This window comes from Falco punctatus, assembly GCF_963210335.1.
Source record: "Falco punctatus genome assembly, chromosome: 4".
Classification (NCBI taxonomy): Eukaryota; Metazoa; Chordata; class Aves; order Falconiformes; family Falconidae; genus Falco; species Falco punctatus.
Genome location: NC_137583.1, coordinates 30644636 through 30667772, shown reverse-complemented (window position 1 = coordinate 30667772; position 23137 = coordinate 30644636). Strand labels below are relative to the sequence as shown.

The following is a 23137-nucleotide window of genomic DNA, read 5'->3' as shown; positions in this document are numbered from 1 at the left end:
GAGAGGCTGCCACATACAGTTTCAGTAGGTGCTTCTAAAGAAAAGTGCCTTTGACGAGAAGATTAATATTAACAGAAATTCTTTCATTTGTAACTGAGCTCACGCCTCCATGAACAAACCCCTAGTGATCTAATTCACTGCTTTGACTCAAAAGCAGCCAAATCTGAAAAAAAGGTTAGCTGATCCATATAGTTCAAGCAGTCATATTTTTAAATTCCTTACAGCATTTGCTGTTTGCAAGTTCTTGTCACCAGATGAGCTGATCAGTAAGGCTACAGAGCTAGCTACGGCCAACAGCCACTCCCCTCCCTCTGCCAGATGCCCAGTTTGCCTCTGAACTGGCCTCCCAGACAGTTTTCCATCCAGTTGGCGTTACACCCTCTAAAAAGCACAAGCTTGCTCTAAACAACTTTCTCATTGGCAGAAGAACAGCAGAGCTCACTTTATAGGACTGGAGTAAATCCAGGAAAAGGTTCAGCTTCTCCACCACATCATTCTCTTCCTGTTTACCCTAGAAAACAAGGAAAAAAGTACATTTTATGTAAGCCTGGCAAGAATCAACATCACAGTTCACATCCTTACACCGTGCAAGCCCTCCACTGTATTCTCAAGGGCATATCAACACTTACACAAGCACATCAAAAATCTTTCAGATTGCACTGGCATGTTAAGTCTTCAGCAAGCAGAACAAAGATCTGACTGGAGCAGGAACAGCTTTTCCAACTGACTGATCATTCTAACAAGAAGAGTTAGTTTCACAGTCCTGTGTGTCAGTTCTTTTGGCTCACTCTGCCTGGAATTTCTTGCTTTTGCAGATTCCTCCAATCTTTCATCTTGTAGTTATCTTACCAGATAACTAGTCCATTAAAGTTATAAATACCTGCATGTTCCCCATAACAGTTCATGCATCAGAAGTCAGAGATGAGACACCAAGCCAAATTTCACTACTTGTTTTTTTTATTTTACAAAATCTGTCTTTTCTCCTGTATCAAAAGAGCTCTCCAGAGCATAAACTCTGGAGAAAAAGACCTGGTCTGACGGATCTATAAAAGCATGCTGAGTATTTTAACACAATGAGATGAAGTGAAGAAGAAACTATCACTATTACTTTTCCTTTCCAGACTGTCATGTTCTCACATTATTTTAACAGTCATTATCACACTGCACACTTACACAGGAACATGATGCTTCTGTCTGAAAGACTCCCATGTAATGTTTAAGAACATGAATGCCAAAATTTGATTCAGAAATTAGTTCTTTCAGATTCTCTGTAGCAGATTAATAAAACAGAATGCAGGACTTCTGGACAGCTCAGTACAGTAGTACAACTTAACCTGTCCAATAACCATTTGGAATAAAAATAGAAAGCAGGCTTTTCCCTCCTTTCCCTTGCCCATTATATTTTTTCCCCAACTTAAACACAGTCCAGGTTCTTCATTTGAAGAATGAACAAGCTTGAACAAGCGGGCTGGTGGCAGAGGATGTGAGTTTGGACTACTATTTTCCTTTCAACTCTTTAGAGTGCCTATGTCCAACAGAGCTCGTGATTCAAGATGAAAGACAGCAATGTGCTCGCTTTGTTTTACAAAAAGAAGGAAAAAAAAGGAAAAAGTAAAGAACTCACCTGCTGCACAGCTTTATCTGCCAGAAGTGCAAATTCAACAGACAGACCCTTCAAGGCTTGTTTCAGGGTCCCCCATGTGCTATTATTCAATGCAGCCCAGGAAGGAAGCGGTGTAGTGTCTGAGCCCAAAGCACTAGGAGGAGATAAGTAGTATTCAAATTTAGGAGACCAATTCCACTAAGCAGGTACACTTATTTGCAGAGAGCCGTTCAGAGTTTAAAATCTGTTTAAATAGCGTGCGGTGCTAAGCTACTACTGCACGATCACAAATACAGAGCTGTGTATATACTGGGGGAAAAACCACTAAAACCAGCACCTGAATGTCAAGGTATTGTATTTTCTTTCCTCTTTCTCTATGGAACATAACCTTAGTGGAAAGCATGCAACTTCTTCTTTTATAGTAGGAAAAATTTTATTATGACCTACAACATACATTGAAATGCCCATTCTTACCAGACCATTTGCAGGTAAACCTTAAAACAGTTTTCAGTTGTGAAAGAACAGCAGAAAAGTTCACAATAGCAAATCCTCTTCCTGCCAACCTACCTTAGCTCCTTTCCAAATATGAGAAGATCTGAGGCATTATCAATGGCTCGAGAAGCTATCCTCTCCGCACGGTCCCGCAGCTTATAGAAGCTATTATAAATATTTCTGATGAGCTCCCTGCTGGCAGCAAACTGGGCTTGTATGTCAGCTGGAAGGAAGTCCTAAGGAAACACAAGAGAGATTAATAGTGGACAAATCAGATGCACATTCACATATGTTAACGGTGGGCATACCATATAGTCAGAAGAGAGACAGGTTTCCCTCTCGCGCACGCTCTCTCATGCCATGCTGTAACAACCCTGAACAGATTAGCTTCACAATTGAGGTGTCCAAGTCAGATGTCATACAAATACTCCTAATTTGCAGAGGCAGAATGAGGTTCAAATACCAGGTGTAGAGATTTGGCAAACTCTGTGATTCTACTATGCAGTTAAAATGGGTTTTGTGAGGTTTCAAGCTCACAGGTTCTGATCTGACGCTACTAGTAACTGCCAGCTCGGCAAAGTCAAGCATGTACTGAAAGTTCAGCTCTTTTTGACCTGTGTATCACTGGTAAAAGCCTGAATTAAGCTCCAGTTGCAAAACCTTCTGCTAGTATTGCAGGAACCTGAACAACAACTTGCTTTAAAATTGCCCAATGAACACAGCGAATGTCTATTTAAAAATCACCACAGCACTAATCACTGGGATAAACAGATATACGGAGAACTTAACTAACTTCTCTATAACAGTCCAAATTACCCTCCCACAGGGAGACAACGACAGACAGAATGAGGGCATGAATACACAGGGAAGACATCAATCTAGATATTAGCTTTTAAATTGTACAGTATGTGAGTGAGTTTGTTATGCAAGTACAAGTAATCGCCAAGAAACATGTTCTGAGCAGGATTCATTATGTAATCTCCATCATATTCATGTACCAGCATTTAGCTAGAAATGTCAGGCCCTTAAGAGGCAAACATTTATTTGATCTTTTTGATAAAAATACAAGTTTTAAAGTCCTTCAAACTTCAGAAACAACTGTCTCCTACCTAAGGTCTCCATCACTCAACAAATGCCATAACTGATCCACCTGGAGGAGAGCACCATTGAAACTGGAACAATATTTTGCAAGAAATTCACATACATACCTTGGCCTGGGTTGCTAATCTGCAAGTCATAAATTCATCTCCTACTCCCTGGACCAACTCTCTTAGCTTATTCTGTACATCCTGGAGAAGATACAGAATCAAATGAGCATGAAAGAACTAAGTAATGCACAGCAGTTCACACAGGTCTAGGACATATAGCAACAATAAGGCACAACTTAGCAGATACAGTTTTACCCAGGTTATATTTAATTTAAGAAAAAGCATTATACATATTCCCCTAAGAACAGTTATCATTTTCAAAATACTGTACTCCTGGCCTTGAGTGAAATTACCTTTCACTTTCCAGCTGTAGAAATACATACTGAGAGAAAATTCTCATCACAAGAAGCAACAATCTGTAGGTCAAAAGCAATTCTGAACTCTGCCCAGCGAAGCAGTTACAGAGATATGCAAACCCAAGGCTATTGCTAACAAGTACTCACTGAGCCACTGAATGACAAGAAGAGTTTCAAGAGCACATCTTCTGAGAAAGGGGGATGTCGAGCCACCAGGTTTATAAAACGCTTCAGCGCTCTCCTCCTAGATTCTATGAATTCTCGATCAGCTACAAGAAGAAACATTAAATTTTAATTGATGCACCGCATCATTATAGCTGCTCAGGAGAAGAAAGCACGCAGTCCAATAATTTCCTTGTACTTATAACCCTTGCTAAAGCACTGCAACAAAACCAAAGAATGGTTGGTTACCTATAGTCTGTCAGCTCCCTAAAACAGAACTTTTGCACTGACCGCCAGAACAAATCCTCCTTCAAGTGGTTCTTTATATCTTACTGAAATCCAGCATACACATCTATGTGTAGTTACTTCCACAGGTGGGTCAGGAAAGCAGGATGAACAACCGAGTCTAAAGCCTGAAGGCTCCACTTACAAACTGTGGGCATACAAAGATTCTTCTTCCTCTGCATCAATTCCACAGGTGGTCCCCAGAGGGGATCTCAGTCTGTTTCGGACTCGTGGGCACAACCCACTGCCTTCTTACCACCGCAAAGATCACTGCCACTTTCAAGGTGATCATCCCACAAATTATTATGGGTTTTTTGCTCACTATTCTGAAAAACTAGCTTCAGTGTGCTGTACCTTCATCTGTCCCTACTCCATGCTTTTAAGCATTTTGGGGCTAGGAGAATAAAGGGTTTTTTTTCAGTTGTCTTTTTCAAGATCAGTACCCATCTTTTTCATACAAGATGTCAAAAAGTACTTTGGAAGACCAGCACAGCAATCTGCAGTATATCCATCCAGAGTCCTTACTCGTCAAACTAAAAAAGTTCCACTCATCGTTCTGAAACAGGAAGAATTTCAATCTGGCCACACTGCAATAAGGCAGTAAATCAAAATTGCTGGAGTTTTTCAGGAAAGATGAACATTTACACTAAAATAAGATTGAAGGGAAAGAATGCAGCACAGAATGAAATTAAAGGAATGCTCTTATCCATGACAACATTCTCATATCATGAATGGGCATTAGTCTTTTGCCTCAGTTTTAAGTTAGGTTTTGCAGCTGTATGGACCCTCTATAACAGGGGTCCTCAAACCTTTTAAACAGGGGGCTGGCGTGTGGATGAAGTGGCAGGGAGTCATCTGCGGCTGCTTGGTTTCCTCCCCCAACCCCCGGTGGCGGGGTGGGGGGGTTCTGTAAATACCGGGGGCTGGATTGAGGACCCTGGGGGGCCGTATCCAGCCCATGGGCCGTAGTTTGAGGACCCCTGCTCTATAACAACCCTTAGTGCAGTATCACCCGTCAAATGATTTTTCTGTCATTAAGGTTGCAGATCTTGATTTTGCTTTGTTCACAGTTTAGCCTACATGAAGATTTCTGATGTCATCTACACACTTCCTACAAGATCTGCCTCAGTTTGCTGCTATCCTCGAATACGAGAAGAGCAGATGACAGATGGATGAAAGCAGACCATCATGAAAATAATAGTGTAACTTAGTAGAGAAGCATACAGAGAATATAAAGTGTGTAGCTTTGCCCATCCAGCTCTGGGTCCACGGAGGCCACAAGAGTCACACACCTATACTAATTCATCAAATCCTGTGCCCTTCAGTTCAATTTGTCAGTCTATTAACCCGTTCAGAAATAATAACTACCCATTCCATTTCCTTTCTCCTGTTCGTAGTTTCTATCAAGACCACTTACACAACTTTTCTATATGCAGAGTCACTGAACTAAAGGCAATCATCACTCTCTGCCTTAACACAGTTTTGGACTGTATTAAGGACTGTACTCCTAGCACAGTTTGGGAACTAATCCTATCCGTTTTTTCTTCAACATACAATATCTGTGGGAAGAAACGCACCAGTGAATGCACAGAAATATCAACACACCAGCAATGCAAGGAAATAACAGTGACTGATGAATGATATATATTGGTAGCTTCCTCCAATCATCCTCTCTCCACTGAGATTAATCAGAGAAGGTGACTTTGCTTACAAGTGTTGCATGAAGTGGAAATTCTGGCTGAGAACACTGAATCAGATCAAATTCAACAGACAGGTTTTTGCAACCCCAGAAAAAAGGTCTTCACAATTTATGTTCCATCATAAGAATATATGAACAGTGAAGCTTTTCAGCACTGTTACTTTTCTTTGTTCCCATTCACTACACACCCAGCTCTGCGCACTGTTTACTAATTCCCCTTTACTGCAGCAATACATGGACTCCTTGACTAACATTGATTGTTTATTGAAACAAGGTAAGTTTAGCAGCATGAGTGGAAGACCAGACAGTGAAAGGCTTGTTCTTTCACAGATAAAGTATAAAGCAAGACAGGATTTTTTACAGTTATGCAACATTTGAAATAATAGATGTTTAAAACCAGTATCAATATTTCAGATTACTGAAAAAACACACCTGAAGGAGCTTTAACATGCTTTCAAGTCTTGAGATACTTCATTGGTTCCTATTCTAACAGCTAAAATATACTTGAGTGAACTGACACTCTGATTCCAGCCTCAGTTTTTAGCTTCTGGTTATCCTAAGCCAATCAACAAGCTCATTTTAGAACAGGAAAACCAGGAGTTTGATCGCTCTTTTAAGGCAGTCGGTTCATCTGCCAGGTGCCTTTTTACACATAAATTGAGAAAGCGTAATTCCACAGCCTGCATGGTAAGGCTGCTGTGCAAGGTGATACTGTTACAGGCAGTGCTGAAGCTGTTCACTTCTCACCACTGTTCACTAGTCCTTTTTAGGCGTGTGTGAGGTCAAAACCCGACATTAACTCAACAGGATCAAGTAGGCTCTCACTGGAGAAGCAATTTTGTTGGTTTTACACAATCAGCTCCTCTGCAGTTTTAGGCCTTTTCATATAGATTTTTAATATTTTTTTTAATCTCTATTTTCTGTTGCTATAGAAAAACAAGGAGATTTCCACAAATCTTTTCTATTCTGAACACTTCACAAAACAACATGCTACAATACATACTACAGCTGTTCAACAGTATGGTAGCAATTCTGCATTCATAGCACTGCAGCACTGATCATTGTAAGCTATTTTCCTAAAAAACAGTACCTACAACTCTGCCATGCTCTTGTGCAAAACTATGCCTCAAATCTTACCAAAAAAGTCATTACATCTGAACTTCCATGGAAAGAAGCTCCACTGAAATTTTATGTTAATATCTTACCTATAGGGAATTTCTAGGGTGGCATTAATTCACACCTCCAAATTGTATATCATAACCTCAAAGCTGTTTTCTGAGCCAAGCAGAAGCAAAGACTTTCAGTCTTTAAACATTTCTCTTCAACAGTTATCACCTTGATCACACCTGCACAGTGACCCCTCTAGTCAAAAGAAAGACCCAGGTTTACCTCCCAGCATCCTCTTTGGTGGAAGTGCTGGCACCATACGATATGGGAACTTCTGAAGCAGCATCTCATGGAACACCACAAAATCATTGTATCGCCTGTAGACTGAACATTTGAATCTCTGCAATTAAGAAAAGGGGGAGAATAAATCAATACACAGGCTTGGACAGTCAGCAGTATTTCTGTATATTGTTTTTTTTTGCAATCAGCTGCACTAAAAACAAAAGGAAGAAAAGAAAGAAAACACACCCAGACTGCAGAAAGGATGTATTTGTCTTCAGAGGTCTTGTGGTGGGAAGGTAAGAGAAGACTCCAAAGGCAGCTACCTTTTGATTATGAATAGAGATGGCATTCTTCTAACTACAAGTATACTGGGTTTGTGTGGCACGGTTTTGGTAGCAGGGAGGCTACAGGGGTGGCTTCTGTGAGAAGCTGCTAGAAGCTTCCTCCATGTCCGATGGAGCCAAGGCCAGCCAGCTCCAAGACGGACTCACCACTGGCCAAGGCTGAGCCCCATCAGCAATGGTGGCAGCACCTCTGGGACAACAGATCCAAGGAGGAGGAAGAAAACCGGGCAGCAACAGCAACTGCAGCCAGAGAAGGGAGTGAGAGTATGTGAGAGCAGCGGCCCTGCAGCCCCCAGGGCAGCACACGAGGAGGCAGGGGGGCTCCAGGCACCGGAGCAGGGACTCCCTGGCAGCCCGTGGGAAGCCCATGGAGAGGCAGGCTGTGCCCCCAGCTCGGGGAGGTTAATGGGGGGAGCAGATCCCCACCTGCAGTCCATGGAGGACCCCGTGCCGGAGCAGGTGGGTGCCCGAAGGAGGCTGTGACCCCTTGGGAAGCCCACGCTGGAGCAGCTCCTGGCAGGACCCGTGGGCTCATGGAGAGAGGGGCCCAGGCTGGAGCAGGTTTGCTGGCCGGGCTTGTGACCTGCGGGGGCCCAGGCTGGAGCAGCCTGTTCCTGAAGGGCTGCACCCCAGGGATGGGACCCAGGCTGGGGCAGGGGAAGGGTGTGAGGACCCTCCCCCTGAGGAGGAAGGAGCAGCAGAGACAAGGAGCAATAAGCTGACTGCAACCCCCATTCCCCGTTCCCCTGTACCACTGGCAGGGAGCAAGGAGAGAAAATGGGGTGAGGCTGAGGCTGAGCCTGGGAAGAAGGGAGGAGTGGGGGGAAGGCACTTAAATATTTGGTTTTATTTCTCCTTATCTTACTCTGATTTAACTGGTAATAAAATTAAACTAATTTCCCTGAATCGCATCTATTTTGCTGGTGACAGTAACTGGTGAGTGATCTCTCCCTGTCCTTATCTTGACCCACGGCCCTTCCGTTATGTTTTCTCTCCCCTGTTCAGCTGAGGAGAGGAGTGGTAGAGCAGCTGTGGTGGGCACCTGGTATGCAGCCCAGGATCAACCCACCAATACAGTTCTATGGAGCATAAGATTTTCAGTGAAGTAATATTTCATTCACACACAAGATGAAAGAGACTACAAAATGGAGAGGAAGAGGTTTCCCAAGAAGTAACAAATATCCTTAAATCTGCTGTGGTTACATACCATTACTCCCTCAAACTCTCTGGTCTTCCAAATTAGACAGAACATTTAGATACAGCGCTGACACTCTTAAAGTGCTCGGGACAGCTCTTTTCTGCAGAAGTACTGCAAGTCCCTGAGCTCTAAATCAGTTTCAAATCCAGAGGTGGCACGTTAAGTATTAGCCCAAATGACTGATGTTTTAAATGAACCTCACAAGAGAGACACCTCTTGCTGATGTTAGATCTATAAACAAAGATTGAAAGTTCCCTTAAAACCTTAGTCCTTCACTCTGCATTTCTTAGATCAATACATAGAAAAGGCCAAAGAAACTGTTTTTTCATTCCAAAAGGAGTTAGGTAGCAACTAGAACAAGACACTTCAGTAGAAATCCTTTAAAAATAATAAATAAAGAAATAACCCACAACCTCCCACATTATTACTACAGATTTAACTACTGGAGCAGCTAATAAGGACTACACAACACCATTCATTCTCACTACACTTGCATTGCATATCATCCACCACTTATGGTGGCACTACCGATTTTCAAAAATGAAGCATCTAACTGGAACACAATGCACACAGCCCACAGGGCCGCCCTCTGTCTGCTCTGAAATTGGATGTTGATTTGTGTTGCAGATCTCAGATGAAGCTCAAGGCCAAGCTATGCTTCTTTTTGAGGAAGTATCATTCTACAGCTACAAGTGCAGGAGAGATGACAGCAACTGAAAGGAACTGGTAATGGGTTCCTAAATTCAAAACGCAGAGAGACAACCAGGGTCACAGAGTCCTGTGCCCTGAAATCACAGGCACAAATAAACACCAAGTCCTAGAAAGCCCACAGAAGCATTCAGTGTGTCTGCCCTTTCCCCCTCAGAATTGCCACAAACATCTGTAAGTTTGTCAGTCTAAAACATCCAAAGCCCCAAACGCCACTACAGACAAGAGACCCAAACATGTCACTGAGTATGTACAACAGTGACTACAACAGTTTGAGCACTACTCAACAACTGATGTTTTGGTGGCCTGGGATATGCAAATTGTTCATGGTCTACTTTGAAGATGACATTTCCTTCTTGAAAAAACACACAAAAGCTACTGGAGAGCTATTTCATTGCCCACTCTATAAATAGGAAAAGATATATCATCTTCAATTCTCTCTTATACCAAAGAGAGAAACCTACAGGTCAGGATGGGGGCAAGTAAACTGGAAGTGGCCTAGACTCTGCAGAAGGATTTGCAGGACCTTTTCTGCTGATAAAGATTTTAGTTTAGCACTCCCAATACAGTTTCTTCACCAGTGCAAAACAGTTTGAAATATCCAGTCATCTACACCAATCCGTTACAAAAACATTTGGCTTTCAGTGTTACACATCTGCTTTTGCACAGAGCTCAGGTTTCAAGCGAGTAAACTAGCAGACAATCCATCACACCTCAGTCAGAAGATGCTCCATACTGCAGAAGCCCATGTCAAGAAAGCATAGTGCTACTGCATTAAGCCCACACAACTGGCCTACTCAAAACCAGCATCACACAACACATTTATCAAATTAGTCAAGACTTCGCCAACAGCAGCTGCACAGACATTCTTAAGAAGACACATTCTCACTAAAAACAATGCTTGGTCACATTACCTTGCTGGAAACCTCATATTCCACATGTTTCAGAAAAAGACCCTTCTTCTCAGGTATAAGCTCCACCTGCACACTATCCTTGCTCAATAGTTCTTGTAGGGTGTGGGAAAGCAGCAGTGGATTTCCCTGGGGTGCCTGCATTAGAAATTGTTCCGGTTCCCTCGGTTCATTTACTGGAGGCTTTGCCAAATCTAAAAGACAAAAAGGGAAAAACAGTCCAATAGACCTGATAAGATAAAGTAAAAGCAGTAGCCTTAAAAATATTCTGTTCCCTTGCTCAGCATGCCCACGGTGGTGCAACACAACCAGAATAGTCAAACCACTCCCCTGGGAGGCGATGCTACCTCGCACACGTTCGACATTGGTACCTCCCTCTTCACAACACCCAGGAGCACCACCAATTACACCGAGTCAGAAAGACATCTCTGCTAAGCAGAAGAATCATCACAGGCCGAATTTGTTCTGTGAATCAGCTAAGAGGCCTGCGTTTCCTGTCTGTCCAGCTCCCACCACAGCAGGATCTGCCAAAATGAACGAAACCCTAGCTCAGCACTTTTGGATCCTGCCTAGAACAACTCATGGAAGGAAAGAAAATGTGTTATTTTACAGTGCTGCAGAAATTTAATACATTAATTTTACATGTCATTACAAAGGAAGGAGACACTTCATCTGACATGATTTTATTAAACTCTACAACAGTATGCTAGAGTGGGTGTGAATTACAATAATTTACTATGTCAATATGCTGAAGTTCAAGAGCAGGGGAAAAAGATTCCTAATAAGGGCTACCAACCCAACAATTCCTCAGTCACAGCAAGCTCTGGCAAAATCCTTCAAATACACCTATTCCACTGCTTGTAGCTAACAAACAAACAGCTTTTGACAGTGAATTCAACCATAGCTGGACAGCTTTGGACAGAGATTCAAACAGATTCTCAGCCAGAAAGAAAAGTGAAAAAAGACGGCTCTTAAGAATATGGCACTAGAGGACAAACAACATTAAAGAAGGGGCAAAGATGATGATTCAGAGTACTCTCTTATCGAATGACTGCAGCCCATTATCTCAACTTGACTTCATAACCACATTATACAACTGTAAACTAAGCTTACATTGTTTTTCAAAGCAATCCCTTTTTTTCCTACCTATTTCACACATAAAAATCAGGATGAAAAATGTGGACATAACCCTGGAATCTATTCAACTCATACCTGAGTCCTGTTCTCCAGTCTGGAACAGATGGATTGCTTCCTCTCTGTCTATGCTTAAGAGGGATACTGCAAGAAAGTTCTGTTACAAAGCAAGTAAAATCCACTGATGAAAAATTACCTAGAAAAGCTAGGCAGTATTCATCACCCCTTCTTTGCCGCTGTACAGAACGCACACCCCTTCTTAGATATATCTAAAATGTTTAGGTCACAGGAAGACAGTAACACTATAGAAGCAAGAACCATTTCTTTAAGCCTTGATATGTAGTTCTGAAAGTTGGTAATTGTGTTAACAGATTAACTCGGGGAAGATAAGAACTCATAACCTTAACTTGAAAGCCCTGGCCTCCTCCTGATAAGGATTTCCCACCTGTTCCTTCATGTGCTGCAGGCCCTAATAAATGGAAAAAACAGGTAATCTCCAATTCCCCAAATACACAGCTTCAGAACAGACACTTGGGTTTTGGTTGCATAAAATGGCTTAAGGAAACCAAACCAAATCCAGGACAAATGACCTTATCCCACATGTCTCATCAGGCTTCAGATTCTTGCTAACGTGACTCAGAGAAGCAAGTCTTAACACCTCTGCTTTAATGGACTAATAATGTATCACCTGCTAACCCCACCTACACAGCAGCTTCTAAAATGTTCCAGCTACCCGCCAGAAATTTGTGGTAAGATAACGCAAGCTAATTCAATGTTGACAAGGGATACTGCTGGATAAAATGATAACTTATCTGTATGGCCACTTTTCAGATAGATGCTGAACTGAGAAGGAAGAAAGAAAACGCAGAATAGAGACAGCAAGGCAAAAGATTTTCTACTGTAGAAAAAACCTTGCCCACCTGACCTTTTACAGGGCAGCAAGGTATAACAAACCACACTATCATGAGGAAGTGTAAAAAATACAAACAAAAAGAACTATGGAAAGCCTGAGACAGCCTCGCTCTTCTGAGCAGCGGTTCTCTGGGTACACACCCTTGTAATTCTTGGGTTTAATTGCTCAAGACACACCAGTGAAATGCAACATGACACAGGTGATTTTGTTACTCCTTCAGCGCACACAGAGAATTCCACAGTCCTCCGTGATGTTAAACCACTGGCTCAGGCTGCCGAGGCAGTCACTGCGAGCTAGCCTCCCAAAGAGGGGCTAGCCAAAACGCAGCCCACCTATTTCCCCAAGAGCAGCGCCGATCTGTGCTAACACAACGCTCCTGCCTGTTGGTTCACTCTCCCTGCTTTGTGTCTTTCTGCTGGCCAACCAACAAAGCAGGGCTTTCACGGCACAAACAGTTCCCTGAACTGGGGCTCAGCACCGGCTGGTAAACTACTGAAACTCCTGGTGGCAAAAGACAGGTAGCAGGGGAAGAGAGGTATAGGATGAACCATGAATCCTTCAGTATTTCACCTCTAAGTCCTGGAACCTGCAGCATGATCAACCACACTGATGTTGAGAAGGACCCTCAGATTCATTACAGTGATCCAAACCCACATTACCCTGTAAGACAACTACAGAGCGAAGCCCCACAGAGAGATCCAGACAAGACTCAACATTCCTGTGAAAATTCAGTCGTGTTGCTCTTTGCATTTGTAATACTTCACCAATTTTTCATCAATTTATTCCCTAAATTTGCTTTCTAAAATTCACCCACAGGAGATACCTTCTCTTTATCAGCAGTTCACACACTTGGCTCTTCCTGAAATATTTTGTAGCTTCTTTACATCTCAACCTTGCCTTACTGTGTGAAATCATACAAATCAAACAACCATACAAACAAGTCTGAATAATTACTCTTTAATTAATAATCTCAGCATGTTCCATATCAACAAGACTGCTACTCACAGTGAATTTACACCCTCAAACAGTGGTCTGAGAACAGAACAAAATCACTTTGGAACAGCTGTTAACCTGTTTTAGGAAAAGCTTATCACGGTGTTAACACTAACCCTACAGAGCAATATCTACTGAAACTATTCTTCAGCCCATTTTCCATTCTACTTAGTAAAGAGTCAATTCAGGAACAGCCTCAAGAGCCCTGGCCAGGAATGGTGGATAATAGTGGGAACTCATTGGTATGAGCTCCTGTGTTCAACCAGTAAAAGGATTTACACACATTGTAACAAAACACTTAATGCTTCCCATCACGCACTCTCTGCTGGAGAACAGCTAATTTTGAAAACATTCCCTTTGGTTTCAGCAGATCATCATCTCGTAAAGTTTATATACTTAGAGCAGCAAGTGAATACAGAAATGAGGTATGGAATGGTCCCCTGGAACACAGGGAAGCAGATAAAATAAAAATAGGCTTTTTTTGTGCCAGTTAGGCTTTTGTTACTGCAGATTTTCTCAATCTGTTATCAGTTAAGATACCAGGAAGTAGCCTGGTGCAACTGAAAACAATTTGATATAAAAGCGAATAAGATTATATACATGCATACGTATCCAAACAAGAACCAACAAGATAACAAGAAATAAAAGTTTAAAGCAGCATTCAAAGCATGGCCTAATTTTTGTTTGGTTGCAAAAGAAAACAACTATGAAAACACTGCATTATACTTCTTTTGTTGGTTTTTCGGTAACAAGTCAGGTAGCCTTTGGACTGAAAGGAGTTGAGAAACTTACCCAGAGAACAGCCGAACAGAAACCTTCGCTACTTTATACCAGCCATTTCATGCTTTAGTTAGCACCCAACATTCATTACTCCCATTCATACAACTCGACTACAATCTACCCTCCACAGAGTTACCAGCTTTTTCAATCAACATTTCTAAAATCACACATTTATGAAGCGCAAAGTAGAATTTCAAGTGTCTGGTTAGTTGCACACAGGTTTTACAGGAGAGTAAGCACACACAGTAGAGAAGGGCAGTGCAGGGACTGGAAGCATAGGTGGTAAATCACAACACAGATCTCCCTTCCTTAAGTTCTGCCAACCAGATCTGGAGACCCTATCTCCTTTTCACAGATGGCTGCTATCAGCTAAATTTATTAGACACACTGAAATGGGAAGCACCACAGCATTACTTTTTACATTAGTCACAGATTTTCTAGAAGGAGAAAGGAGTCTGAAAGGAAGCAAAGCCTTTAGGAAGAACAGCCGAGATTTCTTCCTCCTCATCACAGGCCACAGCCGTGTGGAGCAGAGGTGAGCCAACTCACAGGAAACACAGGGGACTACGAGGACCGACTGGTTTTGTACGCAGATACCTCAGATTTCTCCCTGGCAAAAGTGAGGGCTCCACTACAAACTCCTTGGCCATGAATATTAAAGCAGCAATGTAAATATCATTAATCAGCATTTCCCTTTCCTTTCTGTCTTCTCATGAAAAGCCTCAGGAATTATGGAAATGCCTTTCCCCCTTATTGTGTCAAACACATTCCTCTAATTCCAGAATTCAGTGTCCACATCAACCTCTCCAAAAACTGGTGCAGATTTCAACTACAACTTCAGACAGATTCCCTTCCCCGCTTTTTTTTAAAATTCTTACATAATTTGAAATCCCCTAAAAACGAGAAAAGAAAAACAGAAGTCTCACCAAAAAAAAAAAAAAAGCAAACAAAACTTTCTTCCTATTAAAAGCTTTACATATTTTTTGAGACAACTGGATGGGACCTGTCTGGGTTTTTTAAGGAATTTTAAACCATGCAGTTCTTATTTAGAAAGGAGCACAACAAAGGGATTAGTCTATTTTATCTAACAAAGCTAACTGATACAAAGATCCACGTTCAACACGGAAGAGGTGTCCTTAATGACTATGTACAAGAAAAGCAATCATATTTAGCATCACTCTAATTAAGAGATGGTGCAATAGTGTCCTTCCTTCTCTCTCTCCAAACAATTCACTTGTAAATACAAGCTATCCAATAAAAACCAAGACAAGATAAAATAATACACACACTATCATAAAATTAGATGTTGAAAAACAGGCTCTAACATTTTCTTCTCCTTAAAAAACAAAACAAAACCAAAAGCATCTTTCTCAGCACAGAAGTTAAATATGCATCCTATGCTAGCTGGTCAGGGATTTTTTGAGCTGGGTTTTTTTTTTTCTTTTGGTTGGTCATTTCCCCCCCCCCCATTGTTTTTGAGGTGTTGGGTGTAGTTACGGTTTTGGGGGGGGGGGGGGGGTGTCTGGTGATCGTTTTGGAGTTGTTTCTAATTTTAAGATTGCTCTTCAGCACTTCGTGCTTTCCAAGACGAAACAGAGAAGTAATGGCACAACTGAAAAATAGCTGAGGCTGTCTAAGCTTTTTTTCATATTAATTAAAAAGCACTAGCATTTCTGCATTCCCCTACAGCTGTAGACCTCAACTGCTTCTTAAAATATTGCAATCACATACTACAGCAGACAAAAACTCCAACACCACGTTATCTCCTTCCAACGTCACGCAGTAAATCTGTGTGACAGAACAAAGAACTAACTTTAAGTCTAGTGCCCTGTTCTTTTAACTATGCTGTTAGATCAAGTGATTAATTAAGCGATTTCCCAAGTCTGGGAATACAAGGAACACATTCCATTCACAAGCCGGCCACAGAACCATAGTCCCAAACTGCAGCAAACACAATGAAGTGATATGGAGCTACACTCACTGAAGAAATAACAGGATTACGGTAGAAAAGTTCGAGGAATGTTCCCAAAGACTACACAGAGACAAAAAGTCAAATCCTCACCAGAGTGGTTTCCCAGCTCACAATGGAAGATTGCTAAACCACCATTTTTCAAACCCAGCTCTAACAAAGAGGTTGGAAGTGTAAAAATGCACATCCAAAAAGGTAACCCAACAAGCATTAACACATACAACTGTTTTCCAGGAAACTTTTACAAAGGCACTTTAGCTTAACTACAGAGCTGCCAAGTTTCCACAAACATCCTTCCTTACGCAGGTCAAGAAAATCCCACCAGAAGAAACGGTTTATCATTTTGTGAAATTGTTTATCACTTTGTTTTGCTTCTCATCTTCCTCACACATTTCTCACCCTCTTAATTACACTTGATCTTAGCATCTCAGCATTTAAGAAATGGTGTGCCTCTCCACACACTACAGTCTCCCAATGGTCTTCTCAACATTTTAGTTAGAACAAGCTCATTCACATCTCAAATTCTGTTGAAAAGTAATCCTCAAAGCTCCCCTCCTTTGGTATCAGTTCCACATGTGACTGACAAATTTCTCTCCATCAGTCTGCACCAAGCCACTAAAACTCGAAGGTTGTTGGGAAAATCAGAGTGGTTATGTGCAGATTCTACTGTCTGTAACTGGTACAGCTCTGCCTCCTGAGCCCTCCTACAGGCTGCACAGACAGTTAAAGATTTACCACTAAAAGAAAAGGAGACACCCCCCTCCCTCCCGAGCCAACACACCTGGATTAGTTCCCTGCAATCATTGCAAAAACAGATTCAAATGGAAGCAAAGAAAAAAATAAATCAATACTAGCGACTTTGCAAAACTGACTTTAAAGCACTGGACATCATCAGTTTTCTTTTCTCTCTTGATTATGTTAAAGTACTTTTAAGCCTGCAAAATAAAAATGACAGCATTTGCATATGTCATCACAGGTGGGCATCAATGATCCCTGTCAGGACTCTCATTACTTCACGAGATGTAGATCCTCCAAGAATATGCACAGAAAAGATGCCAATCTCCAAAAAAAGTTACGTATGGGCATGAAACTTTCAGGATCACTGAACCAACATCACAATGCTAGAAATAAACACATTCCTGCTTTCACAGCATTATTTTTCTTTTCCCAAGATCATTAGATACCTTCTCTCAGTGGTCACAAGATCATCTTTCTCAAAGAAAGGCAAGTTTTCTAAATAAAGCTGAGCAGATCAGACAGTTACAGAAGCACCGTCATCAGTGCGGAAGTTAATCAGATCAAGAATACTCAGAGACAACTGTTTTATCTCTACAAGGCTCCTGAAGCAGACGGTAAATCCGTAATAGACATACCTGAACAAGCTCTCTCTTTGGTACAGTAGGACATTTTTTCCACAAAGGCTGCTGTTCAATATCCCAATATCTTACATCAGTCCTGGACAGAAATATTCCAAAATAATTTATTTATAAGCATTATCTGCATCAGGAGCATCACAGGCCTATCAAAATCATACTCACATTGGATCCTGAATATAATCCAACCAAACCATTTTTCCCTGCATAAACCCACTTGAAATCTCTATTAGTTCTTCTTTCCAAACAGAGGGGGGGAAACACCAAACTACTTTGCACAGAGCAGTAACTGCCAGTATGAAACTTCAGCCACTTTAAGGGAACTTGGAAGAGCTGTATTATCCCGCTGCCCTCAGTTTAACTGTTAGGAGCCTACCACGTTGTTTTCTCAACTCTCCCAGGAGCTCCCTCCACTTCTCAATTCACAACCACCGCTGGCGGCGTTTGCTGGGAGCTTGGGCACCCCGGGCTCGGCTGCACCTCCCCGAAGCCCCAGCGCTGGGCGCTGCCCTGCCCGCTCAGTCCCGGCTCAGCCGCTGCGGGGCCGCGGACCCCGCCCGGGGCTCGCTGCCGCGGCGCCCACCGACCTGCTCGGCCCCTGTGCCGTGCCCCGAGGCCGCTGCGGCGGGCGGGGAACAGGGGGACGAAGCCAAGTCACCCCGGCGCCCACAGGAGCGCCCGGCCCACGGCGCTACCGAGGGACGGCCCCGGCCGAGCCCCCCGCCGCGGGCAGCTGAGCGCCCGGCGGGCACCGGAGCGCCACCGGCCGCGGGACACCGACACCGCCCGGGCGGGCGAATCCACCGGCGCTCCCCGTTTGCCACCGCGGGGCAGAGGCCGCCCTCGCAAGGGGAGGGGACCCCCCGCCGCCACGAAGCGGGCACCGCCGCGGGCCGGCCGTGTCCTGTCGGCGGGACAGCCCCCCCGAGGGCCGAGGCCGGCCCCGCACCCGCTCCGGGGGGCAGGAGGGGGAGGCGGCGCCTTTTTACCTCAGGTTTTGGCGGGGAGAGCGGCGCCCACCCCACCCGAGGAGCCCCGCACCCTGCCCGGGCCGCCCACAGGAGGGCAGGGGCGCGGCCCCGCCAGCCGCCCGCGGGCACCCGCCGCCCCGTACCCGTACCTGTGCCCGCCGTGCCGGTGCCCGCGGGCGGCTCGCCGTCCATCGCGGCAGCAGTCATGTGAGGCCGGGGCCGCCGGCCGCCCTCCCCTTCCTCCGCAGCGCCCGCCTGTCAGCGCGGGCGGAGCGGGCGGGGAGAGGCCGCCTCCCGGGGGGCCGGGGCGTGGGGCGGCCGGCGGCGGGGCCGTGCTGTGGGCACGGCGCGGGGGGACCCGGGGGGAGCGTGTCAGTACCATCGCTCGCGACAGCACTTCGCGATAGCGATCGCGACAGGCGACACGCCTCGGCGCGGGGGCTACGGCAGCGGGGCTCGGGCGGCGGTAAGCCGGCCCGGCGGTGGGGCTCGCAGCGCTTGTAAACCGCTTCTAACATGAATAATAAATCTTCCAAACACCTTAAAGCATTGCAAGAGAAGTGATCGGCTCACGGGCCTCATGCAGGCTTTATTCCGAAATCGAATTGATTATTTTCCCCCCTCTGAAAGCTGGAAGGGATGGCTGTCGGGAATGTGACCCGAGGGTCCCGCCAGCCGCGGGGACGCTGCCCTTTGTACTTCCAGATAACCCAAGGCAAATCTTGGTCTATTTTCTATCACTGAGTTACCTTTTTCCACAATGTTTAACTTCTGCTGCCATCTAGTCAGTCCTATATTCATTGATACTTTACATTCATTTGGATTTTTATGAAATACTCCTGATGGTAAGGTAAAAGTAGATATTTAATGTTTTTTCCAAAGGAAAAGCCATCGTAGCGTTTTATGCCCTGCACCATAAGGAATGCACTAACAAAGGTAAATGCGGTAGAGACAGACATTAACCTATTCAGGAAAGCACAGAAATAAGAGCATTTGGAATGCAAATAAACTTTCTAAAACTGCATAAAAATAAAAATTTCAGATATAAATGCCTGTCATTTTTATTAGTGATTTTTTTTTCACTTCCTGAACTTTATTAGTCAGGAATTATACGGTTGAGAACTACTGGTGAAAAACACCGCATATGTTCTGTACAGTGATTTTCCTGAAAATTCCACTAAACAAGCAAGACACAAAAATACACATAGGTTCTGGATCTCCAAATTAAGATGCTACTGACCCAAAATAATGTTTTATGTACTTAATATCCAAACTAATTCATGCATTCACTAATTAACCTTCATTATATTTATTAGGAAGATAAGTAGTTATCTCCACTACAGGCATAGAGAACTAAGCCAGAAAATTATAAAGTGAGAATTGTTTCAGGTGTAAGTAATTACAATCGTAATGCTCTCCCTTGAAACTTTTCAGGCTGCTACAAAGATGTGAATTACTTGAGTGACTCTCCCTTTCCTTCTGCCTCCTTCCTCAGTGCTATTTCAGCTGAGATCCCCACAAGCGTGGGTGCAGACTAAAGCTGTGTGTAAAATTTAAAAAAGCATGGCATTATTTAAGCTGAGAGGCCCTTCAAATCATGTTTATACAGCAGCCAAGTGGAGAGTTTTGCATGCTCAGCACTTCCAAAAACTAAGCCCTACACAATTTTTCGCCTATGTAGCATTTTTTGAGAAAATGAATGGAGGAATCAACATGTTCTCATTTAGCTATAGATATATGATTGGTCTGTACTTAAGCTAATAGCATAACTATTTATTTGGTATAAATAAGACATTCTCAACTGAAGATTGCTTTCGCAGTCCATGGGAGGAGTCCTGCAGAAAAATACTGTTCAGCCTGGAGAAGAGCAGGCTCCGGGGGGACCTCACAGCAGCTTCCAGGGCCTGAAGGGGCCCACAGGAAAGCTGGGGAGGGGCTTTGGACAGAGGCATTTACTGCTAGGACAAGGGGTGACGGCTTTAAACTGAGAGAGGGCAGATTTAGATTAGGTATCAGGAAGAAATTCTTTACCATGAGGGTGGTGAGGCGCTGGCCCAGGCTGCCCAGAGCAGCTGTGGATGCCCCATCCCTGGCAGTGCTCAAGGCCAGGCTGGATGGGGCTGGGGGCAACGTGGGCTGGTGGGAGCGGTCCCTGCCCATGGCAGGGGGGGTGGAACTCGATGGCCTTTAAGGTCCCTTCCAACCCAAACCCTTCTGTGATTCTATGACTCTATACTGTGAAAAATAATTCAATTGCAGAAAAAGACTTTGAACAGGGCCAGAAAGATTGTGTTTGACACAAGTTATTGAACACTGTATTTGCTGTAAATGCAGCAAAAGCTTCTGGAAAACCTATAGCATAAATAGACCATAAACACTAGAGAAAGAAAATGTACATGTCAGCAGGCTCCAGGTACCAAACATAATGCAAATTGCGTCACTACAAGAAAGGCCCTGGCCTTTCAATGTGTCATTCCGTCCACATACTATCAGGATTAGATAAAGTTTCATACTGGCCACATGAGCTTGCTTATTCTTTCAGCATTCAGTTTAGGAGACAGTGCTGTCAGCTCCAGTATTCTCAGATCACTTGCACTAAGTAAAATTCACGAGGCATTGCTCATGAATCCTGCTAGATTTCTTTCACAAAATTTCCCATTGACTAGGACTTCTGCATGTGGAATATTTACAGGAACAGGCTCCATCTGCCAGTGCCAAAATCTCTGGTTTTAAAAGTTGTTCCACTCACCCTCAGACTGCCGAGTAAGGACTGGAAGAGGAAGAATAGCAGTGAGATAGCAGCACAGGGACTGAAGGGAAATTTCAATAGAAGAAAGGAATGCGGGAATGAAGGAAGAGAAGATAAATCAAAAGTTGCTGTAACATAAGGGAAAGTGCAGAGGAGACTATGATAGGAAAGGAGTATCCAACATTTGATTCAGCATTTTACCAAAGCAATTGTAAAAGTAGCAGTTAGCTTGCAAACAGGAAAAAAGTAATATGCAGAAATTGCACATTCCAAAAACACAGGCAACTGTTGAAAGTGGTGAAACACAGGTGAGAGAGACCACACACATGCTCCTGGAAGAGCCATGTAATCTTGAGGACTCAGCTGGGGCTATGGATTGAACCACAGCATGTCCTTCCTCACATTTGGAAAATACATGGTTGTGTGGCAGGGGTGGTAAACAGCATCGCCTGTACGCTTCTGCTGCAAACCAGGAAGTCAAAGTCTGGTCAACTACCATGATATAATGAGGGAAAAAAATAACAGCACAAACTGCCAGTCATCATTTCCATTCATGAGCATTGTCCGTGGCTCACGTTCGGAATTGACCTGCTCAACCAATTGACTCTGTGTGGAGTTAGGATGCCATCTTGTGAGTAGCTGATAAATTACAGACCTGGGGTTTTGTGGCTTTGTTACTTAAACATCTTCTCTCAGGAATTTATCAAAACACGAAAAATACTCCAATATAAGACAGGGTCTTATATTCATTCAAAATGTTACGTACAATACCTGTTCTGCTCTTCTGATGAATTTTTGATGCTGGCATACTTATTCTGTATGTTTTGATGATTTCATTGAAAGCACTGGGCTAAAAAACAAACAAAAAACCCAAACCAACAAAAAAAACCCTACACAAAATACAAGTGTTCATCTCAGAAATGAGCACAGATGGAACTATTCTGCAAGTTCCATTCTGATCTTTTTCCTTTAAAGACACCACAATCTCAAGTTGGTATCCAAATTCCAAGTTCCCTTTGCCATATTGAATACATCATCTTAGCATGCATGCTGAAAAAAATAATACTGTACGTATTTTTGTATCAGCCTGAGGTGCTCAAGATAGAAGGTAATAGTTTAAACCAATAAAAAGACCTCATGTGTCTCAGAAAGTTGGTCGCAGTAGTAGCCAGCTTGAGAACTTTACCAATTTAAAAATCTTACTAAGATGTTACAATTATGCAAGGTAACACTTCAGATCACTGGAAAGCACTAGAGAGGGGGGACCCTCATCTGGTCCTTCTGCCTGTACCACTGCACCGAGATACCACCGTGTGGAGCCAGGCCCACCACGCCTTCGAAGGCTTCTCCTGCGAGCCGAAGCGTTGCGGCTGCAGCGTCAGGTGGCGAGCGTCATTTTTTACCTCATAGAAAATATTATTTAAAACCCACACAAGTCTTGTTGGGACTAATACAACGCTCAGAGACGACCTAGCACATCCCACCCCACAGCTGGCCAGAACGTGGCTGGCTATGAACCGGCAAGCCCCTGCCATCGCTTGAGACCCCCCAGGCCTCACTGCCCGTTGCCGACGGTCAGCCCCAGCCCGCCACGCCACCCACTCCCGATGGACAGCGCCCACCCGCCATGCCGGCTAGGCCCCTCACGGGGCTGATGTGGCGGCTGCCGCTGGGCCGTACCATGTGGCCCCGCCGCCCGCGGGGGGGTGCCGCTGCCCCCCGTGCGCTCGCCGCGCCCGAGCACTAACGCGACGGTGTAAGCGCACCACCGCGCGCCTCCCCCTCTGCATGAGCTTGGTAGCGCCCGCGCGTGCACCGCCAGACTTCGGGCGAGCCCATGGTGGAATGTTTGTAGGGGGGCGGCGGGCAGTTTTGCGTTGGTGTGCTGTCCTGTCACCTCCCGCCCAGCGCTGGACAAGGAAATGCGCTGAGCGGCTGAAAACGCAGGAAGGCTTCGGTC

The 23137-nt window shown here is 44.1% G+C and overlaps 1 protein-coding gene across 1 annotated transcript in view; it reads right to left on the bottom strand.

Moving 5' to 3' along the window:
• Positions 1–22947, bottom strand: part of SNX8 (sorting nexin 8) — a 29166-nt gene extending 6219 nt beyond the window's left edge. Inside the window, 9 exon segments of the mRNA XM_080382434.1 lie at positions 443–511; positions 1625–1757; positions 2171–2331; positions 3304–3384; positions 3747–3868; positions 7135–7252; positions 10299–10489; positions 18578–18645; positions 18647–22947. Of these exon segments, the coding sequence (XP_080238560.1) occupies positions 443–511; positions 1625–1757; positions 2171–2331; positions 3304–3384; positions 3747–3868; positions 7135–7252; positions 10299–10489; positions 18578–18645; positions 18647–18810 (1107 nt within the window). The 5' untranslated portion in view covers positions 18811–22947.
• Positions 22948–23137: the final 190 nt, after the last annotated feature.